Source organism: Pezoporus wallicus, unplaced genomic scaffold (genome assembly GCF_028554395.1).
Source record: "Pezoporus wallicus isolate ANWC-B61680 ecotype Strahan unplaced genomic scaffold, APGP_CSIRO_Pwel_v1 contig_3365, whole genome shotgun sequence".
NCBI lineage: Eukaryota > Metazoa > Chordata > Aves > Psittaciformes > Psittacidae > Pezoporus > Pezoporus wallicus.
This window is the reverse complement of record NW_026640883.1, coordinates 5,873,023-5,898,014: the sequence shown is the minus strand read 5'-3', so window position 1 is coordinate 5,898,014 and position 24,992 is coordinate 5,873,023. Positions and strand designations below refer to the sequence as shown.

The 24,992-nt window shown below is 40.7% G+C and overlaps 2 protein-coding genes across 3 annotated transcripts in view; one reads left to right on the top strand and one right to left on the bottom strand.

Annotated features, from left to right (window-relative positions):
* The window catches only part of NHLRC2 (NHL repeat containing 2), a 31,374-nt gene extending 28,338 nt beyond the window's left edge, over window positions 1-3,036 (bottom strand). Inside the window, exons 1-2 of the mRNA XM_057420929.1 lie at window positions 2,820-3,036; window positions 372-524 (exon numbers count right to left, since the gene is read on the bottom strand). Coding sequence (XP_057276912.1) covers window positions 372-524; window positions 2,820-2,982 — 316 coding nt within the window. The 5' untranslated portion in view covers window positions 2,983-3,036. The remainder of the gene's footprint in view (window positions 1-371; window positions 525-2,819) is intronic.
* Window positions 3,037-3,677: 641 nt separating this feature from the next.
* On the top strand, window positions 3,678-20,663 carry DCLRE1A (DNA cross-link repair 1A). 2 transcript variants are annotated; one of them, XM_057420998.1, is made up of 9 exons: window positions 3,678-4,506; window positions 6,162-7,727; window positions 10,282-10,415; window positions 11,094-11,212; window positions 12,851-12,994; window positions 13,919-14,064; window positions 15,066-15,220; window positions 19,194-19,346; window positions 19,956-20,133. In XM_057420998.1, the coding sequence occupies exons 1-9, from the start codon at window positions 4,089-4,091 to the stop codon at window positions 19,992-19,994; spliced, it is 2,874 nt and encodes a 957-aa protein (XP_057276981.1). In that variant the 5' UTR covers window positions 3,678-4,088; the 3' UTR covers window positions 19,995-20,133. The 2 variants fall into 2 exon arrangements, with proteins under 2 accessions (XP_057276981.1, XP_057276980.1); XM_057420997.1 differs by having other exon boundaries at window positions 3,683-4,506; window positions 19,194-19,335; window positions 19,956-20,663.
* The last annotated feature ends 4,329 nt before the right edge of the window (window positions 20,664-24,992 follow it).

Below are 24,992 nucleotides of genomic sequence, written 5' to 3'. Positions count from 1 at the left end.
TCTTCTCAGAGTTAGTCCTTAAGTCAAGTGCAGAGGGTTATATACTCGTATTAACTTTGAACCCACATCTTACATCCTTGTGTAGCTTTTTGAGAATAGCCTTATTTATGAGGATATCAGATTTGGGGGTTGAGCACATATCCTGTTTCTTTAATTATACAGACACAACAGATACCTTATTTAACCCCATTTAAAAATGTAATAGGAGTACACACAGTCACCTTTTTTAGGCTACTTAAAAGATTAGAAGACATTTTTAGGCACCCCTGAAATTTTGCCAGCTGTTCAGTAACCAGCAACAAAGTGACTCAGCTACTCCACCGTCAACAGTGCCAGGAAATTCTATTCCAAGCAAGCCAAAGCACTTTTACCTTTATCAGAGAACTGGTGCTCTAATGCGTGGAGATCGGGCAGCAGGTGCAAGCAGTTGATGCAGCAATAAGTAAAGAAATCCAACACCACAACTTTTCCACAAAGGTCTTTGTGAAGAGAAATAGGACCTTCAGTATTTAACCATTGTAGATCTGGAATTCAGGGAACAGTGATAGCCAGTTAGGGGAAGGGTAGGGAAAGGCAGACAATTATAGCGAATTTGCACACCACCACACAACATTCCTGGTGCACTTAACCTTAGAGAAATGAAAAAGTTCAACATCCCTTTCTGCACAGGTAGAAAAGCAAACCAAAGGTCCTATATATTTATCCAACTCATCTGTATGTTCCATGATTCTTCATAGAGTAGTTTGAGCTGGAAAGGACCTTAAGCTCAACCAGTTCCAACCCCCTGCCACGGGCAGGGATACCTTCCACTAGACCAGGTTGCTCCAAGCCTCATGAACACTGCCAGGGATGGGGCAGCCACACCTTCTCTGGGCAACCTGTGACAGTGTCTCACCACCCTCATAGTGAAGAATTAGAAGTTTTACTATTAATGAGATTTAATGTAATACATTAAATGTATTAAATGTATAAAATTAATGTAATTAATGAAAGTGCAGTGTATATATTTTAATAGATACCTTTAAAGTGAAAGAACATGCAAGCCTCAGAACCATTTTTATATATTTAAAAACATGATCTATTTTATTTAACCCCTAATAATGTCATATGGGTAACAATTATTTAAAACCCACATAAATGGTAGTAAACTGAAGAACTATTAAACTCTTAGTTATTTTCCAACATGTTTGTAAAGGACTCCAAAAAGAGATGACTGAAATATTTTTGTGGTTACAGTTTTGATCTTGATTTTCAAAGTCTGAGGTGACAGGTATAAATGAATCCCTTTACATGGGAAGAAATACAGCCTTTTCAGATACACCTGGCAGCAATCTGGATCATTTATTTTAACCACTTGATCTGAAGCATGAAACCATTCTTTTCTCACAGGTAACTGCTATTACTCTGATCGCATTAGAAACTGATCTCAACCAAAGAAATAAATATCCTGTAATACAGTCTGCCATTTTTATCACTTAACACTTCTGAAAATAAAGGGCATAGGGAAAGACAGATGTGATGTAAGCCAAAGCTGAACTAAATTTCTGAAGGCCTATTTAAAAAAAATGTATGCTGGCTAATCTAAAAACCCTCAAAACTTTCACTCTGACAGTTTCAGCACATGAAGTTCTTACTGTCCCAGGAGAGGTTATTGCTGATGAAGCCAGCAGGAGGCTTGTTTTCAGTTTCACTAGGAGGAGGATTGAGCTCTATCTCCGTATGTTTATAAACAGAAACGGATGCACACACTTTCAGATTTAGTGGCTGTAACAATTAGAAATTATATGCATTACTTCCACAGTATTAGGGTTCTGCTGCTTACATTTTAAAAGAGTGGGGTATTTATTTTCTGGCATTGTTCCTCTTTTCACTAAAATTAAAATACCTTTCATGAAATATACTGAAAGTAAAAAGCATCGACTACCTATGTGAGCTCTTTTCAGAGAAGAAAATAAGCTTTGGCAGAACACAGAAAGTGAAAGAGTGCAAAATACAAAAGTGAAAATTCAACTCGGAGGTCCAAATCTAGACAGAAAGCATTCATTTTGCTCTAATGTTTACAAGTCAGAATTTGTTCCCATGACACAAGCTTACCCTCTGAGATCTATGCTTTGCAGACAGATGTGAGCAGAGCTGCAGAGAGCCTCACCGAGGTTAAAAGAACCTGAGGAGGACTTGCAAGATCTTACAAGACTTAACCTCTGATTTCATATTTAGCAGAAGAAAAGATACAGAAATGTGTGAAAGGGAAATGGGCACAACAGTGAAGGATGACATCTCAAGAACAGTTTGTGTTAACAGGGACACAAAACCTGACAAGCACAGGTAAGTCATGGGGAGAGAGAGCTAGGAAACCCAACTGGCTGCAGTGAGACCAAGGGAACTCGGGATAAGGCTGTGAGAGTTGATAAGGTTCTTGCTATGACCAGAGAAGACAGATATCAACATACTGTCCAGAAGGCTTTATTAAAAAAGAAAAAGGAATGTAAATTAACAAAACTAGCAGAGGTTTAGAAGAGAGACTTTAAAGAACAGGTTTTTGCAACCAGTAACAGGGGGAGCATGTATAAAGGGATTCTTTTTTCTCGTTCTTTGCTTCTGGTGCTTTCAGGAGTGACATTTCCTGTAACCAGAAGTGCCTTAAAAAAAAAAAAAACAAAAACAACAAAGTGGCTAACGGGGCCGTAATTAAACGGCCCTCACAAGCAGCGGGACTTGACAGAAAACGGCCACACGGTGAGCACCAGAACTCAGCCACCTCTGCTGAGGGGCCCTGCAGCCGAACCGCGCTCCGCCGCGGGGCCTGCCCTGCCACCCACCTCCGCCGAGCTCGGGCACCGTCAGGTCCCGCTCCCGGCTGTCCATCTTCTTCAGGTACTGGTAGACCAAGTTTTCCTTCTCCTGGGAAGTGTCGGCGTCCAGCAGGGCGTACTCCAGTTGGGTCTGGGCGGGCAAAAGCCCCGCCAGCCCCTCCGCCGCCATGACAGCTTCTGGGCGAGCCCAGACCGGTCGCTGTTTACCAGCCTGCTACTTCACCGCCGCATATTCGTCACGTCTCTCAAAGCCAGAGACGGAAGTTGTAAATAATAATAATAATACAATAATAAAACCTAAGCACAAACAAGCAATACCTCGTTTATTAAAGTGGGACCTTCTCATTCATGGCGTGTTCTTACATAGCTTTGATGTTCACAGAAGCATATTCGTGAAGAGAATCCCCAGCGGTGATTCCAGCTCCGCAGATTCCACACAGCCCGCGTTTCCCGCCCTGTTCCTTTTTTTATTTGTAAGTGGAATAGCTATGAAGACAGAGGAATATCGCGACAAATTCCAAGCAAGGCACCAATAATTTAAATTGTGGGATTTTTTTTTTTAGGGGGAGGTTATTATGAAATATGAGGAAGGCTGAGCGACAGCACCCGTGACGAAGCTGCGGAAGCGAATGTGTTGCCGCGGCGGGAAGGGTTGAGGAGGTGCGGGCGCCCGCGATCCCGGTAGCGGCGGGAAGCTGAGGGGAGGCGGCGGGAGGCGGCAGCTGCCCTAGGTACCCACGGGAGACTCCGGGCAGGCGGCAGCCACCCGCGGTGGGACCTCAGTGCAGGAGGGGAGCGCAGCCCGACCGGCAGGTGGTGTTGGCCTTCTCCGTCCTGTGACTCCCGACAGCGATCCTGCAGCTGAACGCTTTGTCGTTTCCGTTTAAAATCACCCCTCTTCGGAGCAGCGAGGTGGCACTCAGGGAGCGGGTCTGGAGGGGCTTCACCTTCCTAGGGCCGGGCCTGGCTGGGCGCTTACGTGGGGGACGCTGAGGAAAATGGCTCACCCTGCGAATCGTGCTGTATCTTATTTAAGCTTCTGTTTAAAAGGAGTAATTTCAAGTACTCAAAGAGACGCTCATTAAATGATTTTTAGGATTCGCCATGCTTCAGTCCCATCACGGACTGCTGTGTGGTTTGTTTCGTTTTCAAAATGAATTTAGGTGCTTTTCTTAAGATAGTGAAGAGGGGACAGAAGAGAAAACATATTAGTGGAGGGAATGGTACATTTGTGAACTGTTGCTTAAAAGAAAGGAAAATAATTCCTGTGTTGCCATGTCTGATGATACCTCATTGGAAGCAGACATTTGGGAGTACAAATCCATTAGGAAGGAAAAGCATCCGAGTAATGCAGAAAGCATCTCTACACCTGTGCAGACAGTAAGTGATGGCAAGTGCAGGCCAAAAAGGAAAACAAATAGAAAAAGAAAAAAGACTGTAGAAAAAACTGATACCCTTCAGAAGACCGAGCAGGTATCAAGGCCAAATGAGGATGCAGATCCATGTAAAGATGACAGTAGTGTGCACTCCCAGGAAAGCACGAGCAGCCTCACAGACCACAGCTCACAAAATGCAAAGCCTGTTTATGATGGATACTGCCCAAGCTGCCAGATGCCTTTTTCTTTGCTATTGGTCCAGACACCTCGATGGCACGTTGCTGAGTGTTTGGATACTCCAGGATCCAATGAAAAAGGTATGCACAGAGTAAGAAAAAAGCTTCAGGGAAAAGTTAAAAGGCTTCTCACATAATGTTGCTGTAAAACTTGGGTTTGTATATTTAGTTCAAAGTCTGAGAGGGTTGTTGGTATGGTGTTCAGAATGTTGTTACTGATCATTTATCAGTACTTTTTTTGCATGAGATTCTCTGTTGTTTGTGAAGAGCATGGAAGTCAGACATGAATATTTCACATCATAACCTAATCTCTGTAGAGTAGTGACAAAGATGGTTGTTCAGCAAGCTCAGGTTTGAATAGTTTATGTAAGAAATTGAAGGTGCATACCATTTCAATTACTAAGTCAGTGCCAGCAAAACCTTCAGTTAAGAGGGTTCTACTTCTCCCTGTGAATTTCTTTCTTTTTAGGTATAAATCTTATTATCCTCTATCCATGTTGCTGTATAATTTGTCCAGTTGTGTATGGATGGTTGGAAGCTGAAACCTGTCTGTTATGCTAATTTACTGGTCTATTTACCAGTATATTGCTAAAATATATATTTTAGTATATTTTAGAAATTTTGTACAGAATTATACATGATCATTCCTGTATCATATGACAACACAATTTTGTTCTGAGTTCTGTTCAAGAGGAATAAAACTGATGCATTCCAGTTGCTAGTTTCCTGTGGGGAAATATCAGGTCCAAACAGATACAGGTATCCAATTTAAGTGTAGATGAGGCCCTCAATGATACAGTTAAGTAGTGGTGTTGGTAGTCTCTGGGGTAAATGGTTGGAGTTAATGATCTTAAAGGTCTTTTCCAACCTGTTTGATTTATATGATTCTATGTTCTTAGCAACCTTGTAGCTTTTGAAACAGCATCCAGCCTGGAAACTTGAGTAAGGGCTCTTTTAGGTAACAGAATAACCTTGCTTTTTATATCTTCGTAAGTTTCATTGAAGTTTCTTCAAGAATGAAGAGAACTTAAATTCACTTCAGTGTGAGAACTTTAATCCCGATTTTGGCAGCAGTTTAAGATAAGGCAGATGGTTAACACCTCTTTTCCATCTCTTACTCCCATAATTAACAGATGAAAAATCCCTCTGATTGATTGACATATTCACCTTAAAATCCTCTCACAATAGGCCAGCAAACTCTCAACAAAAAAGGCCTAGGGAATAGCAACAGATATTTTGCTGAATACTTTTTTCACTGAAGTAAAACCATGAGCTTTTTTTTTTTTTTCTTTAATGTGTGAACCAGCAGGCAATTTGAAATTGAATTTCAGGCTGACTCAGGACCAAGATTTGGTTTATTTTGAAACATGTCTACTGGCCTTTTCTGGTGCTACTACTCTGAGCTTATTGCTTGCATATGGGACAATTCGAAACTAGAAGCCATATGATTACATTAGCACAATATTGAAACAGGGTTAGGTATTCATATTGTTAGAGGGCTGTATTAATTCAGGCGTAGTGCTGTATTAACAGCAGCTGTTTGGTTTTAGGTTGGAAGCATTCTCCCTTCTACCCAGCTCAGGGCAGGAGGTCATTACTTGTGCATTCTGTTCTCCTATAGCTGCATTTATAAGAATCAGCTTTAAAATTGTCTTGTGTGATTTTTATTTTAATAATTATGCCAACTATAGTTGCAAAGATACTAAAATTACTTCTCTGTGTAACTTTTTTCGTAGAGTGTCCTGATGGTTTACTGTGCAATTCCACCATTCCATCTCACTACAAGCGTTACAGCCATTTTCTACTTGCAGCAAGCAGGGCCGGAGATTATCTTGTAAACTCTTTGTCAGACACTTTGGAGAGGAAGATGACATGTTCTGCTGCTCCAAAGCTCAGCTGCTCCCCAGGTCAAGTAGAGCAAATCTCACAGAGTGAGAAACCGTCTAAGAACATGAAAAATACCCCAAATGATGACTGTACGTTGAGGGTTCAGAGTTCACCACAAATAAAGTCTCTAAATTTAATCAGTGAAAGTACTTCCTCTTTTGCACGTGTTCAGACCCCTCAAGAGACATTTCAGCATACAGAGACAACAGATAATAGTTGTGATTTTGAATTTTATGACTTTGTATCCGCTCAGGAAAGTGGAACAGGAGAGGATCTGTGTAGTGAGAAAGACACAAGTCAGCTCAGTTTACTACAATCAAAAGCAGACTTCAGTGAATGTGAAATTTCTTATTCTCCACTGAGCACTTTTGAGGAAAGTGAAGAGGAAACTGAGGAAGAGAAGGTGAAAATATCACAAAAGAAATTATTCAGAGATTGTAACTCTGAAGATGAAGACTGTAATTCTATGATGTTTAAAACATTTGATGGACTTCTCTTACAGCAGAAGCCTCAGTATGAGCATACCAAACCAAGACATTCTGTAATTAAAAACAAATGCTGTGAGGAAGTTAAGCCATTGGACCATCTAGATCATGGTGTAAAAACTGTTTCTCAGAGTCACAAGAACAGGAAGTTTTGTAATTCAACATGTGTAGATAATCAGCATCAGCAAGAGGCACTAGCCAGTGGATCCTCTTCTCCTTTTAACTGGGAGGAGTCTGAAGAGCCTGAATTGATTTCCTCTGCTGCTAAATCAGGTGATACAGAGTCAGAAGATACCGGTACTTGCGCTTTGGATTCTGCATACCTGAGTTTTACTGAAACGTCGCCACTGCTAGCCAGAGAAGGTGCTAGGTCTCTTCTGACTCAGAAGAGTAATGCTTTGAGGGAGTCAAGTAACATTTTAACTAATGCAGATAAAATGCCTTCCAATGCAGTTGAAAAAACCTCTTGCCAGGAGAGTTTGCAGTCAGTAGTGAAGAAGGAAAGAAACTTTAATACAGCTGCTGTGTGCTTTCCTAGCCCCAATTCTAAAACAGTAACATCTCTTTCTTTAGCAAGTACGAATGCCAAATCCAGTCCTGCCAAAGAACTCAAACAAATGGACATTGGTGTTTTTTTTGGGTTAAAACCCAAAGTAAAAGAGGAAAGCAAAGAAGAAATGTGTTTGAGTGAGGGAAAGCAGATACCAATTTCAGTAACTCCCAATGGAAAGAGGCCCAGACAGGCAAAAAGGAAAGCTGAAGGGTCTGTGGAAGATGTAGAAGCAGTTACTGGAAGTTCAACAACAAATGGAGCCTTTGCAGGTGTAAGTTCTGGTGGCCAGCAAAGGTGGAATAAAAAATTTAAAGTATTATCTACTGCAGGTGAAGAAACAAGAAAAAAGCACTGCCCTTTCTACAAGAAGATTCCAGGTGAGAGAGAGCTGTTGGTTTTTGTAGAGGTTAATTTTGGCTTGAGTGTTGAGTTGTTTTTTTTTCTAAATTTAGACTTCCATATTCTACACTCTTCATAACCATTTAGATTGCAACTCATAATGAACTTTCTTTCCTCCATCTGAGTTGATAAAATCTGGCATAGGTACAGATCTCCAGAAGAAGGTGTTTGCAGTTAGCAGTGGCTGAAAACAGTGAAATAGTTATCTCACCAAAATGAGTTCAAGGATTGACTTCTGAATGTTTTTGCCATAGCAAAAAGCAGTTTGGAAAGATGGATCTACTTTCTTAAATAATTTTGAATATATAATATTCACTCCTAATGCCTGAATTTAATCTTTCGCATTGCTTCAGTTGTTCCTGAAAACAGGGCTGTCAATAGCAATTATTTCCTTACACTAACTTAAGAGAATGGAGTTCAATTTTGTAGTTGAAATTCAGTAGTGTTAGAAATATGATTTACTACAACTGTGAAAGCAAAGAAATGAAAACCAAGCAGACAAGTTTAGTTAAGGAAACAGAGAAGAATTTATCAGAATCCTCTCAAGCAGTTACATAAGTTACGTGCTGATGGATCAGTGACTTAAAGAGCTTCAAATTCTCACAGTTCTGTTTACCACCAAAGGATTGTCTTAGTCGTAGGGAGATACTTGAGGAAGCCAAATAGAAATATGTTAGTGATCCCAAGTGCAAAGCTGCTTCTTGAAAACTGATATGCAAGTCTTTCTGGGGCTACACCAGTATCATGGCTCCTACAGGCTTAGAGAATTTTCCGTACATAACTTTCAGGAGCATGCTCCTATGCCTACAATGCAATTTTAAAGTTCTTTTGTTATAAATGGTATTATCTTTGATCTGAATTTTGTTGCTCCATTTGAAGTCTATTTGACTGTATTTTCTGTGTTGCTAAGGATACATATTTATCCCAATGGCATAGGATAGTTCAGCCTCCCTGAGGTTGGTACCTCTCAAACACTTGGGCATTTTTTGGTTTGTGATTTTTAATTAGCAGACTGCTATGTTGTTTTTGGAGTTGCAAATCCGTGAAGCTCTAACCTCAAGTAAGTAGAGCTTTTGCTAGTTCTAGAAGATCTAGAAAAATTATGTTACATAAAATGAAAAAATATTTGAGCGCCGCCAGATGAATTAGTTCCATGTGCTATTTGGTGGGCTTAAGAAGGTGTGAAAGGACCATCTGTCAGTATGTTTGCATTCAAAACAAATATATTTGCAGAGAAAAGGTCTGTCTTCTATCCAGCTCTCTTTATGCAGCATCTTTAATAAACAACCTCACTGAAAGCATACAATGGCAAATCAGTCACGTTTCATCTCAGCAGATAGATTGGAAGCCCCCACATTGCCTGCTTCATAATTACATTGGTCGATGGGAAACTGAACATGAGCCACTTCAGTGTGTGCTCACAGCTCAGAAACCAGCAGTGTCCTGGGCTGCATCAAACGAAGCATGACCAGCAGGTCAAAGGAGGTGATCCTGCCCTTCTGTTCCTGTGAGACCCCACTTGGAATACTGTGTGTACTTCTGGTGTTCTCAGCGTAAGAAGGACATGGAGCTGTTGGAGCAAGTCCAGAGAAGGGCCATGAGGATGATCAGGGGGCTGGAGCACCTCCTGTATGAAGATAGGCTGAGAAAGTTGGGGCTGTTCAGCCTGGAGAAGAGAAGCTGCGTGGAGACCTCATAGCAGCCTCCCAGTATCTGAAGGGGGCCTATAGGGATGCTGGGGAGGGACTCTTCATTAGGGACTGTAGTGACAGGACAAGGGGTAACGGGTTAAAACTTAAACAGGGGAAGTTTAGATTGGATATAAGGAGGAAGTTCTTTACTGCAAGGGTGGTGAGGCACTGGGATGGGTTGCCCTGGGAAGTTGTAAATGCTTTGTCCCTGCCAGTGTTCAAGGCCAGGATGGACAGAGCCTCAGGTGACATGGTTTAGTGTGAGGTGTCCCTGCCCATGGCAGGGGGGTTGGAAATAGATCATGTTAGGTTGGAAATAGATGATGTTAAGATTCTTTCCAACCCAAACCATTCTATGATTCTACATGCTAACATGTTTTAAGAGGATTATTAAATGTGGAGTAATTGAATGATTGCAATTTGATTGCAAAATGTATTTTGTTAAGCTGCAATTACCTATTTTATTTTGTGTGAAGGTACTGGTATTAGATCTTAATCTACATGAACTTTCAGAAATACTAGTAGAATGCAGGTAAATATGTTTCATTTTCTTCAGCAGTTGCCATCTGTGTAGGGTGCCAGCTGAACAACAGGTATTTGGGAGGCTTGTGAAAGTCTGTGTGTGGACACTTTGTTAAATTTTTATTTAGTCAGTGAAAATCTTTTTTGTGACTGACTCATACACAAACCATGCTCATGCTTAAATGGCTCCCTCAAGTGCGTGCAATGTAGCTGTGTTACCTTTTCATTTGGAAGAAAAAGAAAAAAATAACATGTAGTTAGAAACTAGTTCTGAACTGTGCAAGTTTGCTGACTGGCTTCACTTCCCGTTTTGCTTTAGGAACTGGTTTTACAGTTGATGCCTTCCAGTATGGAGAAATTGAAGGCTGCACAGCTTATTTCCTTACTCATTTTCACTCCGATCACTATTGTGGGCTAACAAAAAACTTCATGTTTCCAATCTACTGTAACAAGGTAAGATTTTCCAAGATTACTGGGTATTATGAAATCCCTATGCAACTATAAGCACTTTTATACTGGTGAAAGTAAACAGGTCAGAGGTTCCTGTGTGTCCTGTGCTTCAGGCTGCTGAATGGCCAAGACTGCTGTTAGCTGTCATATGTCCAACCAACTCTTCTTTAGCTTTAACATGGTAGGGCACCTTGTCTCATCAGCCTATCCAGAACACGGATCAAAAAACTGTTTCTGATTTACTTTGGAAGTCTCCTGAAATGCCTGTGTTCTGTGTTGCCCTTCCAGTAGGTGTTGGGGTGACCGCAGTCCTCTGCGATAAGATCCAGGGCCTGTGACATGGAAACTTCTGTTTAAAGAAGGCTTTACCCAGCCCCTCTTTTTGACTTGGCAGTCTGTAACAGATGTTATTCTCCCTTGTTTGCCTCCTTTCTGATTCCAGTCCATAACCTGTTGGTGGGCTTTTAAAAATTTGCTTTTTTTAAGACAAGCTTGCTTTCAGTTTGCTTTTTGAGAGGTGAAATGCTGCTGAAAGGCTTGATTATACCCAGGATCTCATAGCTTCTCATAGTTTCTCTGTAAGCCAAACAGTCTGGCTTTGAGAGCTTTTGTTTCTAAAATAAACAAAGGCTTTTTTTAGATTTTGCTCCTATTCCATATTAAATCCTTTCCCTGTTGCAGATAACTGGCAATCTGGTGAAGAGCAAACTTCGAGTCAAAGAGGAGTACGTCCACATACTGCCAATGGACACGGAATGTATGGTGGATGGGATCAAAGTGGTGCTGCTCGATGCCAATCAGTATGTATTATTTCATTTGTTGTGCAATATTTGTATGTATAGAATATTAAAGAGCTATACAGGCAGTTTATATTTTTAGGATTTTTAGGGTTTAGGGGATTTGGAAAAATAAGGGTGAAAATACTTCACATTCCTGAGTTGACTTACTAACATGCATTTTCACTTCAGAAATGAATTGGGCATGTAGGAGCCTAAATTTCTTGCAAGTAATTAGCTTCTGAAAGATGTGAACTTTGAAGGAGAATAGGCTTTTTTGATCATTTTAGTTTAACTTCATTTTGTTTGCTTGTAATGAGTACCTAGTATTAACCACACATAGCTCCATAACCGTTAAGTTTGTTGAGAGGTTGAATGATTTTTCTAGTGGTCTGCATGCTTTAATTTTTGGTCTCTACTTGGCAGCATCCTACATTTGATTATCAGATAGGTTTCTGTAGCTTCAACTGAATATAGTAAAATCCTCAGCAAAAGAAAAATGAGGTACTTTGGAATCCCAGGAGAGACAAAACCTAACCAGCATTTTGGAAATTGAACTTTAAAGATAAACGTGTTTAAATCTGGAGCAAAATTTCTCCTGGATTTGGTGATAAAGGATGAGATTTTTGTCCATTATGCTGGTAGTGTGTGGTTCAGTAGCACCAGACTTACAGCTCTGTGCTGTTGCTGTGCTGCCTTTTGACACCTTATTTGCCTATGGGTTAGGGGAAGAGTCCTTTCCCTAAAGTATATATTGTCACACAAGACTGCATCACGGCTTATTGTATGATTTGTTTATAGTTGGAGAGATAAGATTCCATGAAGTCCTTTGTAAACTGTTTCTTGGAATTGCGGAAGCCTTGTTGCTTATGTAATTTGGACACTTCTCATTTTTCCTGTTTGTGTCTCTGATCCTCTGCTTCAATTTAAAAGGCATATAAACCCTAGGTACAAAGTTCAGCTTCTTGGAGCGGTCACCAGTTCTGTCATTTGAGCGCTGATTCATGCCATTTCTTTTGAGATTTCATTTATCCTTTACAGATGATTCATGTCCAGAATAGTCCCACTCTGGTTTTCCAGTCTGAACTCTTGCCCTTCAGACAGCTTTGGCAAGGAACTGCAAAAGGTGCAGTGGATGCACTGTGACCAGTAACAAAATTGCATTTATAACCAGGGAATTCTGAATGGTGGATAGTGTTTAAAATCTGCAGATAGAATTTAAAAGGAAATGGTTCAGTAAGTCCTGCACTGAAGATGTATCTGCAACAATACAATTCTCTTTCTCCTGAATAAGAATGCTCTTTGCCCTTTGAATCAAGTATAGAACCTCAGGGATTGCAACAGAGGCTGCATCTTTGTTGTACTTAGAAGACAGAGGATCCCAAAAGGGCAGTTAATGCTTGATTACTGTTGGTGTGATTTTTCCTTTTTTCCATCTCAGCTGAGAACTCAAGTCCAGCTTATCTATGGCCATAAGATTAACTTCAGAATTCCTTTAGAAACCAGAAACTTCTAGTTAAATTAGACTGCATAGTAGGTGTAATTTAAAATGCTGTTCTGCACAGCTTCCTGCTAGTGAATGTAGTGTGGTATATTTCTCATGGTGGTTTATCAGTCTAGAGAACTAATACAATTTGTATGGTTTTTTTTTGTGTGTTACAGTTGTCCAGGTGCAACAATGATCCTTTTCTGCCTACCCAGTGGAACTGTTATTCTGCACACAGGAGACTTCAGGGCAGATCCATCTATGGAGCGCTATCCTGCTTTGAGTGATCAGCAGGTTCACACCCTTTACCTTGATACCACGTAAGTTGTGTTGAATTCCTAGGTTTTGTTGGTTTTTTTTTTTTCAGTATAACCCTCTTTTCAATTTAATAAGACTTTATATGAACCAAATAAATGTAAGTGTAAATGACTGACATAACTGTTTTAACCTTTGTTAGCTCTATTTAGTGTTGAATAAAATGAGGGTTTTATTTAAAGTCCATGTATGTCTAGCTTGTTCATCTGTTATGCTGTTATATGAGAGAATAGAAGTGGGTAGTAGAAAAGATGTTAAAGCATTTACTGAAATGACATTGAGTGGTATAAATTCTGGGTGGCAAAACTCAGAGCTGAACATTTCATGTATGAAATACGAGGTTCATGGAGCACTGTTTTTATGTGGATTCAACTCCATTGTGAAAAAGAGTGTGGGGGAATTCAAGTGAAAGAATGCCAAATGATTCAATCAGTTGTCCAAGTTTTCATTAGACCTTTCTCTGACTCATATATATATATATAAAATTGTTTTTCTGTGCATGGTGACTAAAGCCCAGCTGCAGACTTTCATTTCAGCTCCGTATGTTTCTGCCAATGAATAATGCCTTATGGTATGGTTTGTGTGCATGACAAAAAATAGGCATGAGGATGTAATTAGTAAGTGATACAAATATCTAACTTGAAAGAGCAGTTGGTATTTATAGAGAAAAAACTGCAGAATTGAGTGTCAGTGGCAGACAAGTGAATAGTTATAAAGACTGATACACTCAATGTGGATTTTATTGCAGCAATTTCATCTGAGCTCCTCAGTTTCTAATAAATAGATTGCACGTAGACTGAAATGCTGTAGAAGGTAACATCTTCCTCATTACTTTGTTACTGTATGCATGCCGTTTTGAGAACCTTCTTGGTGAATTCACATCGTTTATTTTGTGTAATGAAGTGGTGTTTCTTGTTTCCATGCTCCAGATACTGTAGTCCCGAATACACTTTTCCTTCTCAACAAGAGGTTATCCAGTTTGCTGTTAATACTGCCTTTGAGACAGTGACTTTAAACCCACGTACTCTAGTTGTCTGTGGCACCTATTCCATTGGAAAAGAAAAAGTTTTTTTAGGTATGTAAAAAAGTGTACTGGATCCAAAAACTAAATATCTAAGTGTTAAAAGATATTTTCTTGAAGATATAAAGGGTCTTTTAGTCGTGATGATCAGGTATTGTGTAAAGGCATTAAATATATTTAATAATCCTACTGCTAGTATTTTAGTTTTCTAATCAGTAAGTTTTAGCTTTCTGAAAGAAATCTTCCTGCCATGTTTACAGCCCCCCTTGAATATACACAAGGCCAGTCTGGAACCTATTTGATCGTGAAGAGAAAACTGCTAATGGAAATTAAATAATAATAATAAAAAAAAACAGAAAACGAGGTCTTTATGACACTTCTGTTGTTAATAATTTCATGTAGTCAAGAAAAATCAAAAGGATATAATTATTCTTAAACTTCTATTTTGATAACAGTTTCTCCTTCTAGTTTTCTATTACATATTTTCCTGTTTATTCAGAGTCATCAGTTTAATGAAAAACATTTTAACAAAGCATTCCCTAAACCAAAGCACATATTTTCTGATTTAATGAAAACCTTGTGTACTATGCTTCTCTTGGTTACAGAATTACAGAATCATAGAATGGTTTGGGTTGCAAAGGACAGTAAGATAATCTAGTTCCAAGCACCCCTGCCGTGAGCAGGGATGCCTCACCCTAGACCTTGTCACCCAAGGCTCTGTCCAGCCTGGCCTTGAACACTGCCAGGGATGGAGCATTCACAACTTCCCTGGGCAGCCCATTCCAGTGCCTCACCACCCTTGCAGTAAAGAACCTCCTTTTTATATCCAATCTAAACTTCCCCTGTTTTAGTTTAAGCCCATCACCCTGTATCCTGTCACTACAGTCCCTGATGAAGAGTCCCTCTCCAGCATCCATTAGGAACCAGCATGATTGCCCAAGTGTGTACTCAAGAGCAGGCAGGTATTTTTCAGTAGTAAGTGATCCAGTGATCCAAGCAAAAAAGTTAACTCTTGCAATTTTCTATATCTGATTTCTTCCCAATTAATCTCAAAGCAATTGCTGAAGTTCTGGGCACAAAAGCAAGCATGTCCCGTGACAAGTACAAAACACTGCAGTGCTTGGAGTCAGCGACTGTGAATTCCCTCATCAGTGTGGACTGGGATGGAACTTTGCTTCATATCCTTCCCATGATGCAAATTAATTTTAAGGTAAGTTCAGAACATATACTCTGTGGATTATCCTGGTGGTTAATCTTATTCTTGGTTCCTCTCAACCAGTGTTGTTTGGTGCTTCACAACCTCTTGTCAGATTGTATTTATTTAGCAGAGTTTTGACATGTAGCAATACATTGAAAATGAAATACAATTAAACATTAATAACTGTCTCCAAACATGATGCACAGAAAGTGTAATTTCACTTCAGTGAGGTGTTTGTACAAGATAAGACGAGGGGTGTTCAAAGGCTTGCTCTTTGCGGGCCTTTTTGAAGTAGATTTATGTAATGACTGCAGGATCTGTCCTATTAGCAATTAATATGTTGTGACATGGAGTCCCTGTTTTCAGCCTGTCTTTTACATGGTATGATGTAGGAAAAGACTAAAAGGATTTTCTGCCTGTCAGTCTCTGTTTCGAGGCAGCCTCTGAACATGGCCACCTTTGTCTGGTGTTTCATAAAGGAATAAGGTTCTTCATGTTCTTCTCAGTTCAATTTCCATGTATTTATAATCATATTTTCATCTTCTAAAGGAATAATTCTCTCTTCTTATCCTAGAATGACAGAATGCTTTGGGTTGGAAAGGATCTTAACATCATCTGTTTCCAACCCCCTGCCATGGGCAGGGATGCCTCTCACTAGACCATGCCAGCCAAGGCTCTATCCAACCTGGCCTCGAACACTGCTAGGGATGGAGCATTTACCACTTCTTTGTGCAGCCTGTTCCAGTCCCTCACCACCCTCACTGTGAAGAACTTCTTTCCTTATAGGAAAGTATTTCTTCCTTTTTCTTCTAAAAGAGTAATTCTCTCTCCTTCTGTGCTGGTGGTTCACATGGGACTAAGGATACTTGAAAATCAGTGTAAACTTGCACATAAACAAATGAAAACATTGAGTGAGTTGAAAGACAGTTCATATAAACACACATGCTTTAGCTTTTTCTACACACAGTCTTCTCTGATATTTGTAGCAAGAGCAAGTAAATCAGTTTATTTTAAGGCATTGTTTCATGTAAGTTGACTTCAAATGCACATTTCAGTTGAGATTTGAGACAGCGGCTTTTTGGTGAGATTTTTTGTGGGAATTTCTTCCCACAAAAGTAAGTAAGTAGTTAGGAAAGGTGACTAATTCCTGGGGGGGGGGGGAGTTTTTCTATAAGCTGCAAAATACAGAATGGCATTAAGGCAAAGCAGGAGGCTGGAGATTAAAGGTAACCTGAAAGAAAAACAGTGGTTGCTTACACCTTATGGACTTGGATTAATTTTCATGCTTTGCTTCAGGCCTGCTGTGCCATCTCAAGCAAATCCTTCAGAGCAAGATGGTATTTAGCTGCAGGACTAGTCAATGTCAGAGCTGACCTAAAAAGGAGAAAAAGAGGCTTTATGATTTGGATGGGAGATGCAGGAGATTGAACTTAATATCTTAATGTTTTAACATTGTTCTATAATCTTTTCCATGGTGGGGCAGAAAATGAGTAATGGCAACGTGTATGGATTTATTTTTAACTTGCTGTCTTAAACAGGAATATATTTGAGTTTCTTCTGCAGATTTTGGGTTTACGTGATTCTGCTGTCATGTGTTCCACCACATATGATGTACTCACATAGCTGGGCTTTTATGCAGAGGGTGTGATTATGCCATGAGGATGTCTGGACAGCCTGGCTTCTCAGAGGCAATTTTGTCATGCAGGGTCTTATGTCTGAGAATAGGAGGCTGTAGACAAACCTAGAGCATGCTGGAGGTGATACCTGGACCACAGAAAGGACCAGGAAAGACTAAAAGGCACAGTCATCTAGTGGACAATGTGGAGAATGTTGAATGCTTAAAGATGAGTTCCTATCTTACTTCTACTCAGCATCAGTAAATAGGGATGCAGAAAAGGCAATATTTTTAAGAATACATTATCTGATCTCTTGCAATCTTATTCTAGTTAAAGAATGAGGAATGATATCCTGTTTGTACAGACCATGTAATTTTTGGTGCCAGTTCCATGGAATCCAGCAGTTCCATGGAACTGGCTGGATTACACCAGGTGTTTTTTCTTGAATTACTGGCTTATTACTGGGAAAGGCAGAATTTTTTAGTGATCCTCATTAGTAAATGCCAATAGCTTCATTATCCTCTGGGTCTCTCCTACCTCTTCTGTTTTATTTGATCCCATAGCCCTCTTCAAAACCACAATTTACTTCTTAATTTGGGCTAATTTCCTGTCTGTGTAGATTTGCAGCCGAAACTACAAATCCATTCAATCCTTATGGGAAGATTCTCCGTCAAAAGCTCAGATTCAGTCCTTATTTAGTAAACTGAGTACATCTGTGATCCTGTAGAATGCAAATAGCCAACCCCTGATGGTATATTATCCCCCAGAAGCCACAGTTTTATGCCCTGTTTTTCTTTGTCATGCTCTTTACAAATGGAAAACCCCCCAAACCTGTCTGTGCTCCATGTTTGACAGTTCTAATAACTACAAACATGATTGTACCAACATTGAGGTGAGGTTTTCAGAGATGCCTGTGATTGAAATGCACAAATCAATTTTTTATGGCATTGAAATTGCATCCTTAACATATATGTTGCACACTCAATTTATAGCAAAATGTGAAAGCAGATCAGCATTGATTAATATAATAATCATAGTATTTGAAGTGCTGTATTTAGATTTCGTTAGAGCAAGGGGAGCAAATACTTCAATTATTACCTGAAGTTATGTTAATCTTCCAAAAATGAAGTGTGAAAGAGAATTTGACTGCTGCAGTTACATCTGTCATCTAGTGAGGGCTGAACATTTTCAGTGTATTGAGAGTCGTGGCAGACAGCCACAATTCCTGCTGCTGAATGAAACGCATTGTGGTTGGGTCTTTTTTGGTTTATGTGCCTGGTTGGATGGATTCTTTATGTTGCTACTGGATGTTGTACTGAAGGTGCCATCAAATGTGGCAGTGTTACAGGCAGTGTTCTGCTTCCCTGCTTAAGTTTTCAAGTGTCTGGCAGGTCAGTGACACGGTTTAGGGGTGGTCTTGGCAGTGCTGGGGTAATGGTTGGACTTGATGACCTTAAAGAACTTTTCCACCCTAGTTGGTTCTATGATTCTATGACTATCACAGGCTGCCTATCCCCACCTTTTGTTAACCAGTCTTTATTTTGTATTCCTCTTCTGCCTGCTGATATAAAGTTTATGATTTTGAGTTCTGTAATCTTGTAGGGCTTTCAGATGGAGGCTGTGCCTTTAAGGTTTTGTACAGGACACATGCAACTGATTTTCTCTTTTTATAATAATACTGAAATAATACTGTTTGAAATAATACTGACCTCACTTTATCCAGGAATAGGACTGTGCATTCCTTATGCTTCTCTTTCATCCTTTTCCAATCCTAGCTTAACATTGAAGGCTAACTTAACCAATTTGGAAACTTTAAAGTCCACTTTTTTTTAGAGGTAGTTTCGTTCTTACACTGAATGGAGATGTGGTAAAACATGGTTGAGTGTTCAGAGCCATGCACTGCATTCAACTAATGCACAGCTTGCTGTGATTTTTTGGGGTAGCTTAATTAACTCTGAGCACTTCTGGGCATAAGCAGATGTCAGGATCTCTGTGGCACTTTAACTAGATGGTTCTGCACTGAAGCAGACTTTCACCATCTTTTATCACCACTCAGCTGCCAGAGTGCTGACCTCCAGTTGAGAGGAAGAAATTCACAATCTGTAAGAGGATGTGATTATGCCTTACATATTCTGATCTGTAATACATGGCTGTTAACATGGGCTTATTCAGATGAAGCAGTTGAGATCCTAAGGTACAAGGTGCTCTGCAGGTGTAAGCATTTATCACTAATAATTCCAAAGTAGATGATATTTATGTTAAAACAAGAAAATAAAGTTTAGTCTGAAGTCTCTCCATCATGAAATTTCCAACCTTTAGACTAAAGAGCTATTTAATGGCATTCAGTTTATGCTGTGTTCTGTTCACAGGGCTTGCGAGATCACTTAAGTAAGTTTTCTGAGAATTTTGATCACATTCTGGCTTTCAAACCTACTGGATGGACCTACTCTGATTCATGCCTTTCTCTGGTGGATATCAAACCTCAGACAAGAGGAAACATCACCATATATGGTATAAGTGTGGTAAAGATTCACTTTGTGTGGCTGCTTTTTGTATTTTTATTCTGGAAGCTCCAACTGTTCTTTGTAATCAATGCTTTTTCTGATAACTCCTTAGGAAACTGAAAAGATGGTCTCTCCAGGAGAGAGCCATAAATGGATTAATAGAGAATGCAGTAAATGTAGCTTTTTACATATATTTTGCTCCTGTCCTTCTCATGCAGATAAAGGTTATCTGACATAGGTAGAGACTTTCAGGTGTAAAGTCTTGGTCTGCCTGATGCTGGTGGCAGTGCAGTTCCAGAGCCAAGATTTCATTTGTGGGAGGCTGTGGGTCTTCCTCTCAAGATCACACCTCTCGGTGGGTGGAGTTAAATGACAGTCATTTAACTAAGTGCATTTGGTGTCGCTCAGTTTGCACTGATAAACAACTCAGTAACTTAATGCAGGGTAGGTTTTCCAGAAGGAAAATCTGGGATTTCATTTTACTTCAGCTATAAACTTTAAATCTCAAATAGGAATTAAAATATATATATATATTATCTAAAGTATTTCTTAGCTGGAAGTCTTGCAACAGTATTCTGGCAAGGAGCTAAGCAGACTGACAGATTGCTGTGATATGTTTCATTTCAGGGATTCCTTACAGTGAGCACAGCAGTTACCTGGAAATGAAGCGATTTGTGCAATGGCTGAAGCCACAGAAAATCATCCCCACTGTAAATGTTGGTGACTGGAGAGCAAGAAGCTTGATGCAGAAGTATTTTAGAGACTGGATGGTTGAGGACAGTGGGCATGAATAGATATAAGGAAGAATGTGTATTTCAGAGGAGGTGGGCTGGAGTGGGAGCTGTGAGTTCCTGTGTGTTTTATTTAACTATTTTTTCCATGGAGCTTTCTTTAGGGAGGATGAAGCTGCCATTCTTCTGAGAAAGCTGAATTTGCATTAAAAAAAAGAAACGCACTTTGCTTCCTCATGTACCTACTACTTATTTTTAATATAACTTCATAACTTTTTTATAACTACATTTTTCAGGTTAGTTTTATTTTACTCTCTTCTCCCAGTTCTTCATTTTCCTCACATTTTGGAAATGCTCAGATGCAAATGCTTGGGAAGAAACCACCTCCAGGTTAATCATTCCTGGAAAGGTGTGATTGTAATAAATGAGACTATATTAAGCTTATGCCACATGCTGTCAGTTCAGGCTTCAGAGAAACTGGTTTCATGAGGCAGAACTAGCTATTGCAATTCAAATCTTGTAAACAAACTGTACCTTGTGAAAGGACTGGCTCAGCTTTTGCAGCGTATGTACTTCAGAGAATGCTGAAAGATACTGGTACCTGCTCAAGATTTTCTGATCTTATTTAATAAAAGAACTCCCATGAAGCTTGTGTGTTCTTTCTGAGTGAAATGCATTTCTTTTCAGTTGCTACTCTTGAGAAGCCTGTCCTGTGGTATCTGGTGGAAGTACTGTATGTGTCGCTCTTGCATCCTGGTAGTACTAGTTCTCAGCACGTGCTCCAAGCACAGACAAGGTTCTTCTCTGTGTAAGTGCCAGTGGTGCATTTGGGTTTGCAGGGCTGCATACACAGGTTTGTTCCTCACATTCTAAAGAAACAAGAAAGGTAAATACCAGTTTGGCAGCAGAAAGGTAAGTTTCACTTTGTCTTTTTTTTCTCCTAAATCCTACCAGATAATCAGTGCAACTCCTTCTGTATCTTATCAGTATTTATGATGCTGAAGTATGTGGTTGCTTGAAGGCGTACTAGTGTAATTTGAAACACTAAATAACTGCCCCAAACTTCCAGGACTTAGAAAAGTTCCCTCATGCATAAAGTCATCCCCAGCCCCCAGGAGCAGTTCATCCAAAGTCTGCAATGCCATTTTTTGTTGGGAAAACATTTCTTTCATGGTCAGTGTGAGTCTAAACAGTTCTTTTTCTCTGCATGATGAGCTCTGTAATGTGAAGTCTCTTTGGGGTTTTTCTATCTTCTCAGAGAAAGAGCTGCGAAACTCTGATGGGAAAAAGTTCTTACACTGATTCATAATTCTTCCAGTGCATTCGCTCAGCTATGGCATTGTTAAATGCTTCTGTTTAAATTAAGCAGTTAAAGGAATCTGAAGTTTTTCTTTTCCATAAGGCATTATACTAGTTAGCTGTCACAAGAACTGTTGGCTGCCGTGGACTGGCATGCTAATTCCTAGGATTCCACTCTTTTTTGGAAGAAATTTGTGAAAAACTATCTTTTACAGCCCTTGCAAATACCAAACCTGAATTAATGCCTTGTATGAGTCGGAGCAAATTTGGGAATTATGTTTGGCAGGCAAAAGCTTTTAGCAGTTGAATCATTAAGGAGTTATGGGGGGGTCTGGCCTTCCAAGTCTTTTTCCTGACTAACTTTGCACTGAGTATGAGGGCCTGGAATAAGCACCTTGAAGTCAAAACCTTAATCACAGCTCTGGTATCAGCTTGCTTCCTTCCATAGGTGTATTTTCAAGAATGAGTATTCCTGCAGGGGGTGAGCATGTGTATGGGATCCCAATGTGCTGCTGCTGTTGCTGGTTTAGTAGGTAGGTGCAGGACACCTGCTGCCTCTATGGCTCTTTACTTTGTGCTGTTGGTTTCTATCCTGTTACTACCCTTGAAGGGTTGGTTGGTTTTTTATTTCTTCTAAAAGCAAACTTATTTCTGCAACTAACCACAAAAATGATGTATCTTGGCAGACACTGACATTGGCATCTGCTGGAGTGACCCAGTTAATCCTGCCCTGATGTGGAGCAGATGGTGATAGGCTTACTTCAGCCAGCAAAGCAGAATGGCTTTTATGCTGAGGTCTGTTTCCAGTTGCCTGCTCTGCTGTAGGTATTCCTGCATGAGTCCGCTGGTTCCTTTCATTCTTCCCTCCTCCTGGTTTGTATTTGCACTTCTACCAGCTGTTTTTTTTTTTGTGGGCAGGCTTAAATTCTGCAGCTTCATGGTAGGAGATCTCCATGTTACCCAGGAACTTGGCCTCCTTTGTGCGGAAAAAGTCTTTTCAGAATCCAAACCCAGGAAGATATTACTATTTTTGTTTTCTTTATTGTAAAGGAAGAAGCTCAGTAACATGATTAGATTGCTTAGATTGCCTAGGATGACATGTAAACAGATGTGGAAAATGATTTAACTGAACAAGGAGTTTGTGGGCAGATCTGTAGCAGAACCTTTCCTGTTCACTTGTCTGGGCTGTTCCAAGGGAGGGCTCTCTGATCACAGAAGGTTAAGCCTTTTAGGGAACACAGATCTATGATCTTAGAACCATAGAATGGCTTAAGTTGGAAAGGACCTTAAAGCTCATCCAGTTCCAACCCCCTGCCACAGGCAGGAACAGCTTCCACTAAAGCATGTTGCTCCAAGCCCCGTCCAGGGATGGGGCAGCCACAGCTTCTCTGGGCAACCTGTGCCAGCACCTCAGCACCCTCACAGGGAAGAATTCCCAACCAATATCTAGTCTAAATCTCCCCTCTTTCAGTTTAAACCCACTCCCTATCACTGTTCTGTCCCTGCAGGCCCTTGTCCAAAGCCACTCTCCAGGTTTCTTGTAGCGCCTTTAGGCGCTGGAGCTGCTCTAAGGTCTTCCTGGAGTCTTCTCTTCTCCAGGCTGAATTGGCCCAGCTCTCTCAGCCTGATTCCAGGGCAGAGCTGCTCCAGCCCTCAGACCATCTTCTTTGCTAAAGCAGGTCCTAAAGCAGGATGCAGTACTCTACACGGATAAATCCGATTTCAGCATTACTGCTCAGGTGTAATTAACTGGGACTTGGGGAGTGACTCTGCTTTTCCTAAGGAGTGAATATTTTTTCAGTCTTTTGGCACTGTTGGCACTATAGCTGCATATGTGAAAGCATTTGTGACTTTGATTCAGCAGAGTGGCTCTAACTACAGCAAAAGTACCATTTTTGTCAGTCAATAGACAGGAATTACTGGTCTCTCTTCAGAGAATCAGAATAGTTTGGGTTGGAAGGGACCTTCAAAGGTCATCTAGTCCAATCCCCTTGCAATGAGCAGGGATGTCTTGAGATAGATCAGATTGCCCAGAACCACATCCAGCCTGGCCTTGAAAGCGGACTAGACCAGAGGTCTTTGGACAGCGGGCTCAGGAGTCAGTCTGTGTCCTTACCTTCACATCAAATGAGAGTCACATACTGACAAAAATAATACCAGGTTTTACTAAAGCAAGATGGGCCTCTGAACATCTGAGTTTGTCTGGTGCTGACAGAGTCGGGGCAGAAGGCAAACGAAAGGGGCAGCTGTAACACTCGCTTGATCAGTGCACAGAACGGTTTTCAAAGCCAACCACTCCAAAGAATCACTTTGTATTTCCCATCAGGGCTCCTGCTCTGATTACATATCGCCCCAATAGGCAGATAAATGAGCTAAAAGCAACCCCACTTGAAAAGGGGGGGGGGGGGAATATGGGGAGAGGAGGAAAGCAGCTCACTCGCTGTGCTGATTCAGGCAGTGGGTTTCAGGCTGACTGCAGTAAGTGAAAGCAGCTTCTTGCACCCATGGCCTGCAATCACCCCTGAGGAGGCTTCTGGGAAGGGATCTTCAAGGTGTTGGGCATCTTTTTAAACTGTGATGTGAAGTAAGGATTGACAGTAGCTTGGAGTGGAGAAAGGAGCTGAGATGTCATGGGGATGGTTAAAGTATTTATCTGATCTCATCAAACCCACCTACTACATGCTTCATAAAGGCTGCTGAGATAAACTGCCATTCAAGTTTAAGAGCGTGTGATTTCAGATGCACCCTTCAAGCACTCAGAGTCTGATTTTTTACTGAGCCTGTGTTTTGAATGTGACAACTGTTTCAGGGGATTACGTGGGAGACCTGTTACCGTGTCGGGGTGAAGATGCAGTGTTTTGCATCTTTTGCAATGCCTTGCTGTATTTTTCTGTCTGGTGAGTTTCTTTGGTAGGGGAAAAACAGGGGAGTTCTGAGAACAAGAGAATGCAACCCAAACTTTCCCATCCTCCCTTAGCTACAGCATTCATTTCAGCAAGTGGAGTCAATAGCGGAGATTCATTTCAGAACCAGAACAAGAACGTATCTTGTGGGGCGAGACCAGGCTGCTTCATGTCTTTAGGATTTACAATAAGGTGATGCAATCTGAAATTCTATTCAACAGCCACCATTCCAACTCACCTGTGTTTGCAGAACTCTCAGGGTGTGTAAACCACACAGTATCTAGGGGTAAATAGGACAGGGATCAATGAAACCCACAGGAGCCTCGGCAGAGCTGCAGGCACAGAGCAGAGCCCTGCCCCGCCTGAATGCCGCCTCCATTTCCCCTCTGCTCTGAACCTTTACCCACTGCTGTACAACAGCACCTTGTTATCAAACCTCCAGCAAATGCTTTGGCAGGGAAGAAGCTTTTCCACTCTGTCACATCTGCGCTGGTATCTCAGAGCAGATAGTGACTTGTTTGTGCCAGTTTCCAATGGGTACTTACATAAACCAAACAGTTTTTAAAGGCTCTAAGCTTTCCCATTTGGCATTTGAATTTAACTTTATTCTCCTCCCCTTCTGTACATTGTATTGGTTGTTAAGGATGGAAGAGGAAAAAGTTCACTGTCTCAGGGAAGAAGATACCAACAGGGCACCCGAGGTAAAGGTGACACGAGGACACAAAGGTGAA

What these genes read in the sequence shown, in the direction of transcription:
- DCLRE1A (XM_057420997.1), top strand. Translation starts at nt 4,089, where the DNA reads ATGTCTGATGATACCTCATTGGAAGCAGACATTTGGGAGTACAAATCC. An exon ending in GTGCTGCTCGATGCCAATCA is followed by an intron (nt 11,213 to 12,850) that starts GTATGTATTATT and finishes TGTGTGTTACAG; the next exon opens with TTGTCCAGGTGCAACAATGA. An exon ending in AGGAAACATCACCATATATG is followed by an intron (nt 19,336 to 19,955) that starts GTATAAGTGTGG and finishes GTTTCATTTCAG; the next exon opens with GGATTCCTTACAGTGAGCAC.